The following is a 12,533-nucleotide window of genomic DNA, read 5'->3' on the forward strand; positions in this document are numbered from 1 at the left end:
CCCTAGCTGCGCCTCTGTGATAGTTCACGGGGCCACTGGCACAGCCGCAGCTGTCACACACAACCTGTGGTCAGGCCTGGTGGATGGCTGAGCAATAAAAGTTTAATGTCCACTTCTGTAATAAATTTTTTGTAACTGTTAGGGAAATTGGAGCTTGGGAAGAAGAATGAAATATAAGTTAATGGGTGAAAATGAGATCCAGTGTAAAAATAGGCTAGATACTTCTTACAAGCATACACCACCGTTATGTAATACTATGGACAGTACTGTCTCCTTGTCCATAAGATGTTAACAAACCATGCTGACAGTTTTTTTGTCTTTCTCTAAGATGCTTTTGGATTTTAGCATCCTCGCCTTTCTTCTCTAGTCTGCACTGTTCTGCTTGTGTTTTGTTGAGTGCGTATTTTTGGGATCCTACTATTTGGAAAAGCACCTGCTGGACTCTGTCCATGGATGGCCCCTGTAGCCACTCCCACCCTCACCAAGCCTGACTATTAAAAAAAGGGGCATTAGCCTTCTGTCAGATCAGATCAGTCACTATTTTGGTTCCTTTGTGAAAGAAACTGGGAGGAGGGACAGTAAAAACAAACAGCCTATATGATCAATCATACCAAAAAGACTTGCTACCACTTGATTTTCTAAGTCTCGATTAATCATACATAGAGCTAGGTAAATCTTGAGGTAATTCTGTAAATGCTTCTTGGTTTGAGCAGCTGAACAGGAAACACTCTTTTAACAAGTTGCTATCACAGTCTGACTTTGAGTTGTTTCAAGATCAGATTTTTATACGGTCAACTTTTAAAGTTAAAATTAAATCCAATTGTTCCCCTCTTGTCTGTACTTTGTTCTCCTATATTTTATCTCTGTGGTGGTCCAGCCTGATATCCTTCCTGCGGTGCTTTTTTTAAAGCAGTCAGCTGTCACTGTGTTGTCATCCCACCATGTGTTTTGTGGACTGTTTAACAGCCAGCCAGGCATTCCAGTCGTATACAGAGATCAGAGAGGCTCAAGGCGCAATCCATGTCACCCTCGCACCCAGGATAGATAGAGACACGAATATCACCACACTGTACCTGTCCAACAATTAATGATTTACTAAGATTGCATTAGGTTCAGGGGTTTGTGGAATTGTGAATACAGTTAAAATTCTTGATTTTTCTATTTTGTCTTCAAGGGCCAGGATGCATGGGCAATATTTTTTGTATTTTTTGTTATTTTTTTGTCATTTTTGTCTGCAGCAGAGATCAATGTCCATGTGATTCTTTAGATCCTTACCCTTACATTGCATTATGATATTATTATATTATCTAAATTGACTTTCCTTTACTGACCATGTCCTGACTCAAGTGACTGTGCTGAAACTGGGCTAACAGCTCATATTCTAGTTGTTAAATCAAGTATTAAACCTCTCACTGTTTCATATCTTGTCTCTGGAGTATTCCACAGAGGAAATCTGCATTTTTGCACAGAAACATTGTATTTTCTTTGTCTGTTTGTCAAGAAATTCCTTATATCAAACAATGGCTAAAAGATGAAGATGAAATCCTCCTGGCAGAAAAGTTGCCATTGTGCATCTGAGATTATGCCTCTGAAGCCATATGACAGACGGGTGTGATAACTGAAACAGGCTTCACTATTCCCAGAATTTCCATCATGCAGGGAAGTATGTGGCCCTGTAACAATGATGTTGTGTATTAAGTTTAAAGACCTTTGAAATTTGATTTCATTAGGTGACCATTGTCTGTTGATGGCCAGGCATGCATTACTGATTTATTGTTATGAGGCAGACATAAATCTAAACACAGTCTTTGTTCCCGTGGTGTATCACAGCTCACTGCAGTTTGTGATGCCTGCTGTACTTGAGTGACTGCTTCAAGTCCTATTGTGTTGTATTCAACAGTCTGTTTTACAGTTCACTCAAAGCTTAGCGTCAGACCCCAAATAAAAGCAGTTTGAAGCGTTCATTATAGATGTGTCGGAAAAAACTGGGCGAGCAGACAAAAATGGGAGTACAGTGATGATCTCACTCTTCATGTCTGGACTGGAATTTCTCACTTCCTCCTCAATAATTAAAAGTATGGAGGAGGAATAATGTTGGCGCTCCATCCAGTCCCTCTGAGTCAAACTCTATCCCTCGCAATGATTGAACCTAATCGAGCTCATCAAAATGGTTTGGCTGAGCTCGTGTGTGAGGTCATGCAAAAACATCAACGTGGTGAGTGTGTTTAGCCTCTGTGCGCAGTGCGTGTTACAGTATGCCACTGGAGTGTCATCTTCTGTCAGCGGAGTAACGCAGCAACAACAACCTGATGTGACACAGATCTTTTCATACAGCAGGAAAGAAAAGATCGAGCAGTGACTGTAAGTACAAGTGGCTGATGAGAGAAAATTCAAGGACCTGTTTGTGCCTGGGCAGGTAATCTTATATTGTATATAAGTGTCTTCAGTGGATGAAGCCTTTAATCTTGCTGCGTGGCATGCTGCAGTCATCAGTAACTGTACCCGCTTTCTGACTTTTATTATAATTAGATTTAGGACATAAAAATAATGGATGAGCTGTCTTCTATCAGCTGCTTGTCCACATTAAATTCAATGCCCTCGTCCTTTTAGGCAGGGTTCTTACTGTCTTCCCCACCCCACCCCACCTCAGCCAAGTCAGTGTTACAGGGCTTCTTGTTACAAGCCAGATCCAGCAGTAACAGGAAAACGTTTCACAGTCTTTCAGATTTAGATTTCTGTCACTTGGAAAAACGTCTGAAGAAATACCATTAAAAACCGAGAAAATGTCAGAAAATGGATTACAGGTTTTAAAGCAGTGCTGGGAGCAGCTGTGCCACTGTAATTGACATTGCCTCCTCAAATTTTAGTGCCAGACAAATTTAGCATGGGCCTCAGTTCATAGCCTAGACTCAATATAGCTTTAGGTTTAGTGCTGACTCAGAAATGCCATCTCGTCCTGACACTAAACTGACACTTAAAGAGACCTTGTTCTTTTGCCAGAACTCACCTCTCTGTTATTCACTTGGGACTGGAGAATGTGTGGTGGTTGTACACCGTGTCAGTGCTGCTGCTGAAACATCACGGGTGAAAAAGACAGACATGGAGAACTGGATGTTCATATTTTATCTATTCAGCAAAGTATTCGGTTTTACTTTCTGTAAATTTTAGTAAAATGCTGTTTCAAAGCTGTTTTCAAACTGACAGGAATAAAACTCAGTTGGAGAACTGAGCATTTATGGGTGTGGGAATTGAACTTCAATACATTTTGAATACCAACCAAAATATGTTTGTGCGGCTGAGGATTTAACACTGTCAAGCACTGAAAGTTTTATGTTTAGTCCGATTCTTCGTCTTGTTCAATGATTCTTTGATCAGATATTTTCTTCCAGAGTCAGGTATTGTAATGGCAGGGATTTGATACTCAGCTCTAGTGAGTCATATTGAAGTAAATAGAGTCTAAATGTACCAGAATCAGCCTGTAAAATGACCACAATGTGCAAGTTTCTGAATTGCAGAATGTAAACTGCCTTCAAGTTGCTAAAGACCCACAAATTTACAGAGAAAATACTGAGGACATGACCTTGGTGTCCTCAGTGGTCGTTAGATATTTGAGCTTGGGAGTGATGTGTGTGCTCCAAATAACTTACCCGTCACAAGTATGTAACAAGTATACTTGATGACAGTATACTTGATGTGTACTCAACTGTAACTACCTTTGGGGTCCAAAATGAGAAGAATGCTCTTCAAAGCAGGTGGGATGCAGGACTGGTTACTTTCTGTAATGGATGGGGCTAGTGCTGGTCTGAAATTCAATAAAGCAAGAAGTGAGGATGGCAAATTATCCTCAGTGTGAAATGCTCACACACACACACACATACTTGTACTTCTGTCTTTGTGAGGATACTCATTGACACAATGCATTCCCTAGCCCCTTACCCTAACCTTAACCATCACAACTGAGTGCCTAACCCTAACCCTAACCCTAACTTTAACCTAAACCTAATTCTAACCATAACTCTAAAACCAGGTCTTAACCCTCAAAATGTGATTTGAAGGTGTCTCAAAAAGTGAGGACCGGCCAAAATGTCCTCACTTTCCCAAAATGTCCTCACTCTGTTAGTAAAATACTTTTTTTGGTCCTTACTATGTACACACACACACACACACACACACACACCCTATCTGCTAAAGAAATAACCACAAGAAGAAATCTGACACACTTAGTTCCATCGAAATGCTTTATTTTCAGTGAATACAAAAAATAGTTTTATTGAGGCCAGATAAATATCTTTTATACTGTATGTTATCACTTATCTTTACTGTAGTAACTTCATAATTTTATTTCTGTTAAGGGAGAAAAAAAAAAAAAACATACCGAACACTTCAAATACTCCACATCGTTGAAATGTGTCACGACATCTTAATGGTGACAGATATATCGAAATGTTCTTATCACATTTATCTTTCACAGAGGCTTAAAAGCACAAGAAAAAAAAAGCCCACCCATAAAATTTTTGTGACTTCATAACATACAATAAAGCAGTTGACAGACTTGAATCTGTCGTAGTTTCGAAGCACTGTGGTACATGCCCATGGAATGCAGTACAAAAATGTGTTCATATATATAATATACATACTGATGGTGCATTTTAAACGGCAACACATTTTTTGACTGGCAGACAGTTCCTCTGTCATCCCCTAAAGGCCTTCCATGTGGCAGAGAGAGGAAAAGAGAAAGATAAAGGGGGCTGCAGTTGGTTCAGCACTTCAAGAGGAACCGTACATTAACAAGTGGGACAACAAATGTTAGAAAACCCACGGACATGAACCTACACTCCCAAACAAATTGCTTGTCCAGTACCTTCTACTGACTGATGAGGTGAAGCTGTCACTCAAGCAGACCAGACACTGCATGGGCTACGGACTAAGGCACTAATAATAAACACTACAGACTTGACTGATGAGCAGTGGACCCCCTCCCCCTCCCATCCCATCCCCACTCACACGCAAAATACAATGCCAGAAAACACTTCTGAATTCAGTCTGTCTTTAGCTGTTTGCTCAGGTATACTGTCTGTATGTGGAGGTCAGAATCTCTCATTGCATCCTTAAAAGTTTGACTGTCGCTGTATAAACAAGAGATGCAACTGAAGCGCAAAGCCATGCATTTTCACAGCAGGACCTAATCTTACAATATGCTGTCCTTTTAATAATGAAACACAGCCCGTATAGTATAGTAAGACAAGGGAACCAAACACACTACAATCAAACTCAGTAAACAAAAAGGTTTGTCTATTGCAGCAAGTATGAGTAGTATATTCAGTAAGGTCACACAGAGCACCCTTAAATTCAGAGACTGATGGACACAAAAGAAAGGAGAAAGACTGAACTGCAGTGATCAATGTTCCAATCACTTCACCTTCAATTCACTGATTTCACTCAATTCTTACAAGACTTCATTTGTTAGAATTAGCTTATTGCTAAGATATTTTCAGATTTGCAATTTTGCTGCATCCCGATTTTACAGAATTGGAGGTGAACTGAGTCTAATCAATCCCTGGCAGTGATTGAGTATTGCTGGAAAAAATGATATGACTCTAATCACTTTCTAACAGTGGGAGAGAAAATAACCAAGGGAAGGGCCGAAGTGTGTATCTGCCGGGAGCAGATCAGCATCAGACAAAGCACAGCGCAGAGGCACGGCATTCAACTGAATCAGGAGGTCTGAGGTATTTGCATGTACTCTTAATTTGCATGATGTTGTAGCCAATTATTCTAAACACATACTCAATACTTAAAAGTAAAATAAACACTTAGTCATACAATACCATCTCCTATATTATTACTTAAAGTTTGCAAGGTGCAAGGGAAACAAAGACTGCCCCCTTACGCACCATCTGTGTTATTGCATCATGATCAAATTGTGTTTATACTGTTTGGAGGTCTCAGTACCTGAAATGATGAGGAATAAAAAAAGATGTGGCGAAGGTATCCGACTGGAAGCCACATACCTGGCAGCCACCACAGGCTTCCAGGTATGTGTCGTCCTGTGTGGAAAAGCATTCACATGGTAACATAATTCTACTTGAGTCTTAGCGGCTGCACACGATGACATGTACCGTATATTCACGGGCGTAGAATTTGTTGCATCTTAAAAAAAGACATGTTGCATGTAGGACCTATCAATATCAGCACAAAAAATGACAAGAAAGAAAGATGCTTATTATCACTGTCTGCATTTAAAAGGAAGATTCCCAAAAACAACTCTCCATTATTGAAATTTACAGTATGGTCCAAAAACACCAATATGCAAAATCCTACCTTCTTTCATATTAGGGTTAATGACCACTGAATTAAAGTCAAGACACAGCACGGTCATGTGATTTACATGGTTAAACAGATACTAAGGTGCCAAATTGGAGCATAAAGGCCAACATTCATATAATATCAGAGAACCAAGCTGAAATCTTTTTGCTCTCCTGCTATATGATGTGAACAGCAATACAATCAATTCTTCATCTTAAAAGTTTATGAACTAGAGCTGAAAATCATTAAACAAAATACAGAAACTGTAGCTTATGGACCAACATGAGAGCGTATGAGCTGTGCCGTTTGTCCTCAGCATGTCACATTCTGGTTCAGGTACATCAGTTAAAGTAGTTTATGCTATACATGAGGACAAAAAGCAGTTCTTCAGGCAAAAAAAATCACCACAATTTTTATGTTGTTTTCAGAAAGTAGTCAGTTCCACACAGTAGTATTTCAAACTTGCAAATAGCTGACTTTAAGATCTTCCCGCGTCATGTGGACTCCGTCAACGGTGTTCACTGCAGACTTGGGCTTCACTGGTTTGTTATATCAGTCACAACATATCTGAAGTCGCTGTAGGCCACATACCTGTCCAAGTGTGCCACTGAAAAGGACACAAATCTGCACACAAACATGTATGTGCCCTTCACACTGCTGTATGAGTGTGCAGCAGTGATGGTGAGTTTGATCAGTTAGTTGTTGTCCTCTCGTAGTTCGCTGGGCAGGAACTTGTACTGCTGCTGCCTGATCTGAGCCAGTTTCTTCCTGGCCTCCTCCAGCTCTCTCTCCTTCCTCAGCATCTCCTCCTGGGCTGCAATAATCTGGACAGACACACAAGCAACATAGCAATTCGATGGATGGATTTTGCTGAATTCATTCAGTCCACTTTTGGTTCAAAAGCCACGTGTGTTTATAGTAAATATTAGCTCATTGACAATCATCTCTCAGCGCTTCCTTTATGGTAATTTGCGTGAGTGTTGGATGACAGAGAGAAATAATATCTTCTCTGAGGATATCTTGAACAAGAGGAGACGTGAATTAATCGAGCAGTTCAATTAATTCGAGCTCAGCAGTGTGTGTGACAGCGGGGCAAAGATCATTCAAGAACGTGATAATACTTGAGGACAGACTATTTCTTGATGTTAAAGTCCTGGATGTTTAAATGTAATCTGGTGCTCATAAATCTAAATGTTCATTTGTCAAAAAGGATTGAATAACTAGAACAAAAAACAACCATGTGATTTCAAAGTCACAGAGTCCCAGTTAGGTTAGGAAAGTGAAAACAGTTATAAATAATGGTGGACAGGGGAGGAAAGCACAAGCTGCTGTAGATAGTAAAGATGGTGCTTAATGAGACTGAAATTGACTTGGACGTTTTACACCTGATAAAAACACCAGCACTAACCTGCCTGCTCAGACAAGAGAAGCTTGATATTTGATCCTGCTCGATATTCTTACCTGTGCTATTCCACCCACAAACTTTGTCTTGACCACCACATTGTCTTCATCTGATTTGTCAAATGCTGCCTTCTGGGCTGCCCGCACCAGGTTGTCTGATGCCTTTTTCACAGCATTCCCAGCAATCTATGAGGGGAAGAGATCCATTGAGAACAATAGCAAAGAGCAGCATGAAAGAGCAAAGAAGACTTTGGATGATTATTATAGGATTTGATGATTATTATTGAAGTTGTGCAGCCATGCAAAAAGTTGTTATAAATATGATTTGCTACATGAGGAATGATCCAACAAACAAAACTGGGGTCTTATTTGGACTGTGTCTAAGCTGTACCTGAAGTCTCCTCATGGCCTCCGAGTCCTGGTCTGCCTTCACCTTACAGGCCACCAGCAGCTGGGCAGTGGAGGCCGCCACCTGTTTGGCTGAAGAGATGAGCTTCTCCTCACTGGCGTGGCCCTGAACCGAGGCGTTGGCTGCTTCACACAGATTGCTGGTCGCTGCTGCAACCATACGTGCCTGGTAGAGAAAATTACAGTCATTTTGTTTGCAAAATTGCACCTCAGACTGTAACATGCATTAAACAGTCCTTCATACTTACTGCAGAGATGAGTCCCTGGGACCACTGTCCATCATCCACAGCATTAGCAGGGATGGAGCCCACTTTGCCCTGAGCCACCAGCTCTCTCTGAGCAGCTGAGGCTGATTTGACCAAAGCGCTGGTGGCTGCAGCGATGGACTTGGCTGCCTCCAGGATCTGCTCCTCAAAGTTCAGCGTCTCATCCGCTTGCTGAGGGAGGAGAAGTCCAATCAGTCAGATACAGCAGGGTCCTTCACTAGGTTTGTAACTTTCAGTGCTACTTTAAAGTCAAACACCAAATTAAATCATGGTTGATCACTCCTAAACCTGACCTTGATTGATCAATCTACAGTATTTGTAACTGCAACAACAGTCCAATAAACTTTGAATTTATTACTTAATGAAAATAACTTCAAGTCAGTTAAAAAAAAGGACACTAATTTGATTCACCACTTCTAATTGCCACTGAGGGAAATTTTCCCATTGATCCATTTTTAAATGGGACTTTGTTTGTGGTTGAAAAAGTTACAACTGATTTGTCGTCGTCCCATCAATACTGACAAACAGGGAAACAAAAATAACTCCTAAAAACCTGACACAGCCAGAAACAAAGCATCTGATTCAACTGCATCAGCTGATGAGGAGCTGGATGCAACCGAAGGAGAAAAAAACACTCACAATGTCACACAATGTCGGTATTACACATCCAATCACACTCAAGTCTGCCTGTTTACACACGCACGCATGCACGCACGCACAGACACACACACTTTCATGCACAAACACATTCACACCACAAGTCTGTAGACAGAGCGGGACACTGTAGCAATATGTTTGATATATAGTTGGGACTGAATAACAACCTAATATATCAAACATATCAGACAGAGCCCTGCAGAGAAGGCCTCCGGTGGTGGGGGCGGGCAGGCAGGAAGGGAGGGGAGGGGGGGTTAACTGGGAGCCAGAGGAGATATACTGGGACAGGCTTTAGCTAGAACTAGCACAGATGGATAGATGGTCGGAGGAGGAGGACGAGGAGGAGGAGGAATCATGGCAAATGTGTTGTATGGAACAAGGGGATATGGCTGAAGATGATAAAAGTTGTGGAGGTGAGTTTTCACCTCCACAATCAGCTACATTGATAAAAATCAAAAGGTAAAACTTTGATGGGCATGGATGGCCAGTGAAGTGGGTAAAATGTGAATGACTCTGGTGAAGTCGTGATCTTAGATGAAGGATAAAGAATATTTGGTGGGAATATGTAAACAGGGAGGAGACAGCACAAGACACAGAGCAGCCTTTCTGTAAATGTCACAACAAAATTTTCATTTTGTTAATGTGAAACGGCACCAACTCTCAATATTAACACTGAATCCGTAATATAAACCATAAACAACAACTGAGACGTTTACACAGACAGAGGGCAGCAATACAGGTTAAAAAAGGTCATGAGTCAAGTTCTAGCAACAGGGAACATTTCTGGATTTACTGCACAGTCCAAAGACATCTGAGCAAAATAAGATGCTTAAACGAAGAAGCACCAGAGCTGTGTGCTAGTGCAATGAGGGGCTTATCATTTGAAATGTACTGTCATAATGTTACTTTTAAACAATCAAGTACTTTTTTCCACTGGAAATAAACCAAACAGTATATAAAGCAATTAAAATTAGCTCAACACATTAAAAAATAATGACTCAATAATGAAATGTAAAATAATATAACAGGAGGCCATCTAGCGAAATTAGTAGTACTTAAATGTTTTATAATTTAACTACATTTTGCTATTTCACCATCTTCTTTTACCACTTTTAGTAATGTAAAATTGTGAATGCAGGCCTTTTTTCTGTAATATAGCATTTCTACATGGCTGGAATTACTACTTTTACAAAAACATCTGATTACTTCGTCCACCACCGCCTAATATCTATACTTTAATATTAACAATTGTAATGACATTGTGTGTTTTATGAGTCATAACTTCCTGTGATACAGTGGATCATAATTAACATTTTCCTCTTTAGTCTGAAACCACAGTTAAGGCCTTGTAGCATCAAAGTGTGCAGCTGTCTTTATTTCACTGCAGCTCTTATAGGAACAACCGTGGTGACATAATTATCTCCTCTTTCACGTCTCCATACACTGACAAAGTCCCAAAGTGAGTTATTAGTCATGTAGCCACCCACCTTGGGCTTGGCTCGGGGTTTGAGCTGCTCCAGCTTCTTAGCTGCTGCTTCGATGGATGCTGCAGCTCCAAGCAGCTCCGTTTCTGCGATCACTGTCGGGTCCTCGGGGTCCACCCACTCCGAACCTGAGGCATGCGATGCACACGTGAAATTAAGATATAGATTCAAATGTGAAAATGGGATTAAAAAAAAAAAAAAGTACTTCACAAATCAGGGTGTCAACAGAACATGCCTCACAGCAGCAACGTGATCACACAGAAAAAACAAAAAAAGTGCCACATATCACCACATCCCATGCATAGCTGATGGAGGCCACAAACTGCAATGAAGATGGAGTGATTTTTTTAAAATGAGATGGCACATAGAACAAAGCGTGGTGGGTGGAGCTGACTCTATGTAGTCGAGAAACCTGAGAGCAGCTGGATTTCACAATGAGATTACATGAGTCAGTGTTAGCGCTGAGGAGAGAAGGTGGTGAACAGCTCACAACTGGTGAAATCAGTCTCAGTACCGAAAACAGTGCTAACTTACCTCCATCTGTGGCAAGAGAAGGAGGACAGGAATATTAGCAAAAGTTTGTTTAAAGGAATGTCTCTCTGTTATTTGGGAAATTAAAAATGTATTCTTTTGTAGATGCAGTAGTCTCCTACTGGGGATTATAAACAATGACAGATTTTGTTGGAAGCTCCATTAGTAAATGAATAAAAAAAAAATGAGCATTTGCTGTAGATTTGAGTTGATCATATACTGTAAAAGGAGTGAGTGTGTAGAGTGTGGCGACACTGTATGTGTGTGTGTGTGTGTGTGTGTGTGCATGTGTACCTTTCATGGCCTCAGCGGTTTGGATGAGCTCGGTGACGGCTCCTGCCACGCGTTTGGAGCAAGCCGCCAGCTGCTGCTTCTGGTCTGCAGTGGGCTTCTGCAGGAGCTACACACACACAAACACAAACACACACAATACTGAAAAATACTGCACAACTGAGACGACATTCTTCTGGTTGTTTCTACTGGATTGATGAAAATCATGAGAAAAAAGTAGACACACAAATTAAATTACATCTTCAAACTCTCCTCACAAAAAGAGGAGTCATTCAAACCCACTTTGTTTAACTTGATGTCCCAAAATTTCTCAAGATAACAAATGTCAGACTGAATTAAAATTATTGATAAGCTACATTTTGAATATTAAAATTGTGCAGCCATTAAAAACATGGTGTCTAGTGTTACAATATTTCATTCTAAGAATCACAGAGTATACCACAGTTTCACAGCAGTGTTAGCGCAAACACCTTAAGAGTATACTATTATCTATTTCATACAGGGTATTATCAAGGTTTTTATACATTTGAAACCATTTTAAGAGCATAACTGATGCATCACAAACAATTATCTTACATGTGAATTCTAGTGAAACACAAAGAAAAAACTCTCTAAACTGACTCAATCTTCAACCTACCAATAGCACCTGTTCCAGCAGATCGATGTATCCAGTTGTACACTCGGATCCGTACATCAGTGCCCTGTGTTTCACCTCCTCGCTGACCTCAGGATGGTAGGCCGCTTGCTGTGAGACAGAAACACATGAGCTCCAGATTCAACAGGTTTATTAACCTTTATTTTTATCAGTTACAAGACACTATGAGAGATATGGTCCAAATTTAAGTTCTGGTTTGAATTTCTACGGAATAACTGAGGTGAGCTGCCCATTCTTTCTTATATACGTAGAGTACATTAGGCATAAATAACAACATTGGGACATTACACTTTTTCATATGTCTGTTGGTAAGATTAAAAAAGGAACCTTGCAGGTGGTGAGCATGTCTGAAATGGCTTTGCGGCTGATGTTGGCCGTATGGATGATGTCCTCCTGCCGGGCAGAGTTCCCTGCGGCCACTGCTTTAGCAGTTGCCATGGTGATGCCCTTAGTCATGCGAATGAACTCCTCGGGTGTGGTCGTCTTATTGGGAGCATCCTTGGATTTAAACAGCTGTGGATGACAAATTCAGTG

General features: G+C 40.7%; 1 protein-coding gene across 2 annotated transcripts in view; it reads right to left on the bottom strand.

The window, feature by feature from the left end:
* Window positions 1-4,224: 4,224 nt before the first annotated feature.
* tln2a (talin 2a) overlaps window positions 4,225-12,533 on the bottom strand; it is a 91,741-nt gene continuing 83,432 nt past the window's right edge. For both annotated transcript variants that reach the window (XM_071488162.1, XM_071488163.1), the window contains exons 51-58: window positions 12,327-12,512; window positions 11,982-12,089; window positions 11,348-11,453; window positions 10,526-10,650; window positions 8,364-8,552; window positions 8,099-8,281; window positions 7,768-7,893; window positions 4,225-7,130 (exon numbers count right to left, since the gene is read on the bottom strand). In XM_071488162.1, coding sequence (XP_071344263.1) covers window positions 7,002-7,130; window positions 7,768-7,893; window positions 8,099-8,281; window positions 8,364-8,552; window positions 10,526-10,650; window positions 11,348-11,453; window positions 11,982-12,089; window positions 12,327-12,512 — 1,152 coding nt within the window. In that variant the 3' untranslated portion in view covers window positions 4,225-7,001. The remainder of the gene's footprint in view (window positions 7,131-7,767; window positions 7,894-8,098; window positions 8,282-8,363; window positions 8,553-10,525; window positions 10,651-11,347; window positions 11,454-11,981; window positions 12,090-12,326; window positions 12,513-12,533) is intronic.

This window comes from Trachinotus anak, unplaced genomic scaffold (genome assembly GCF_046630095.1).
Source record: "Trachinotus anak isolate AG129_WGS33_773 ecotype Australia unplaced genomic scaffold, CSIRO_AGI_Tana_v1 ptg000011l, whole genome shotgun sequence".
NCBI lineage: Eukaryota > Metazoa > Chordata > Actinopteri > Carangiformes > Carangidae > Trachinotus > Trachinotus anak.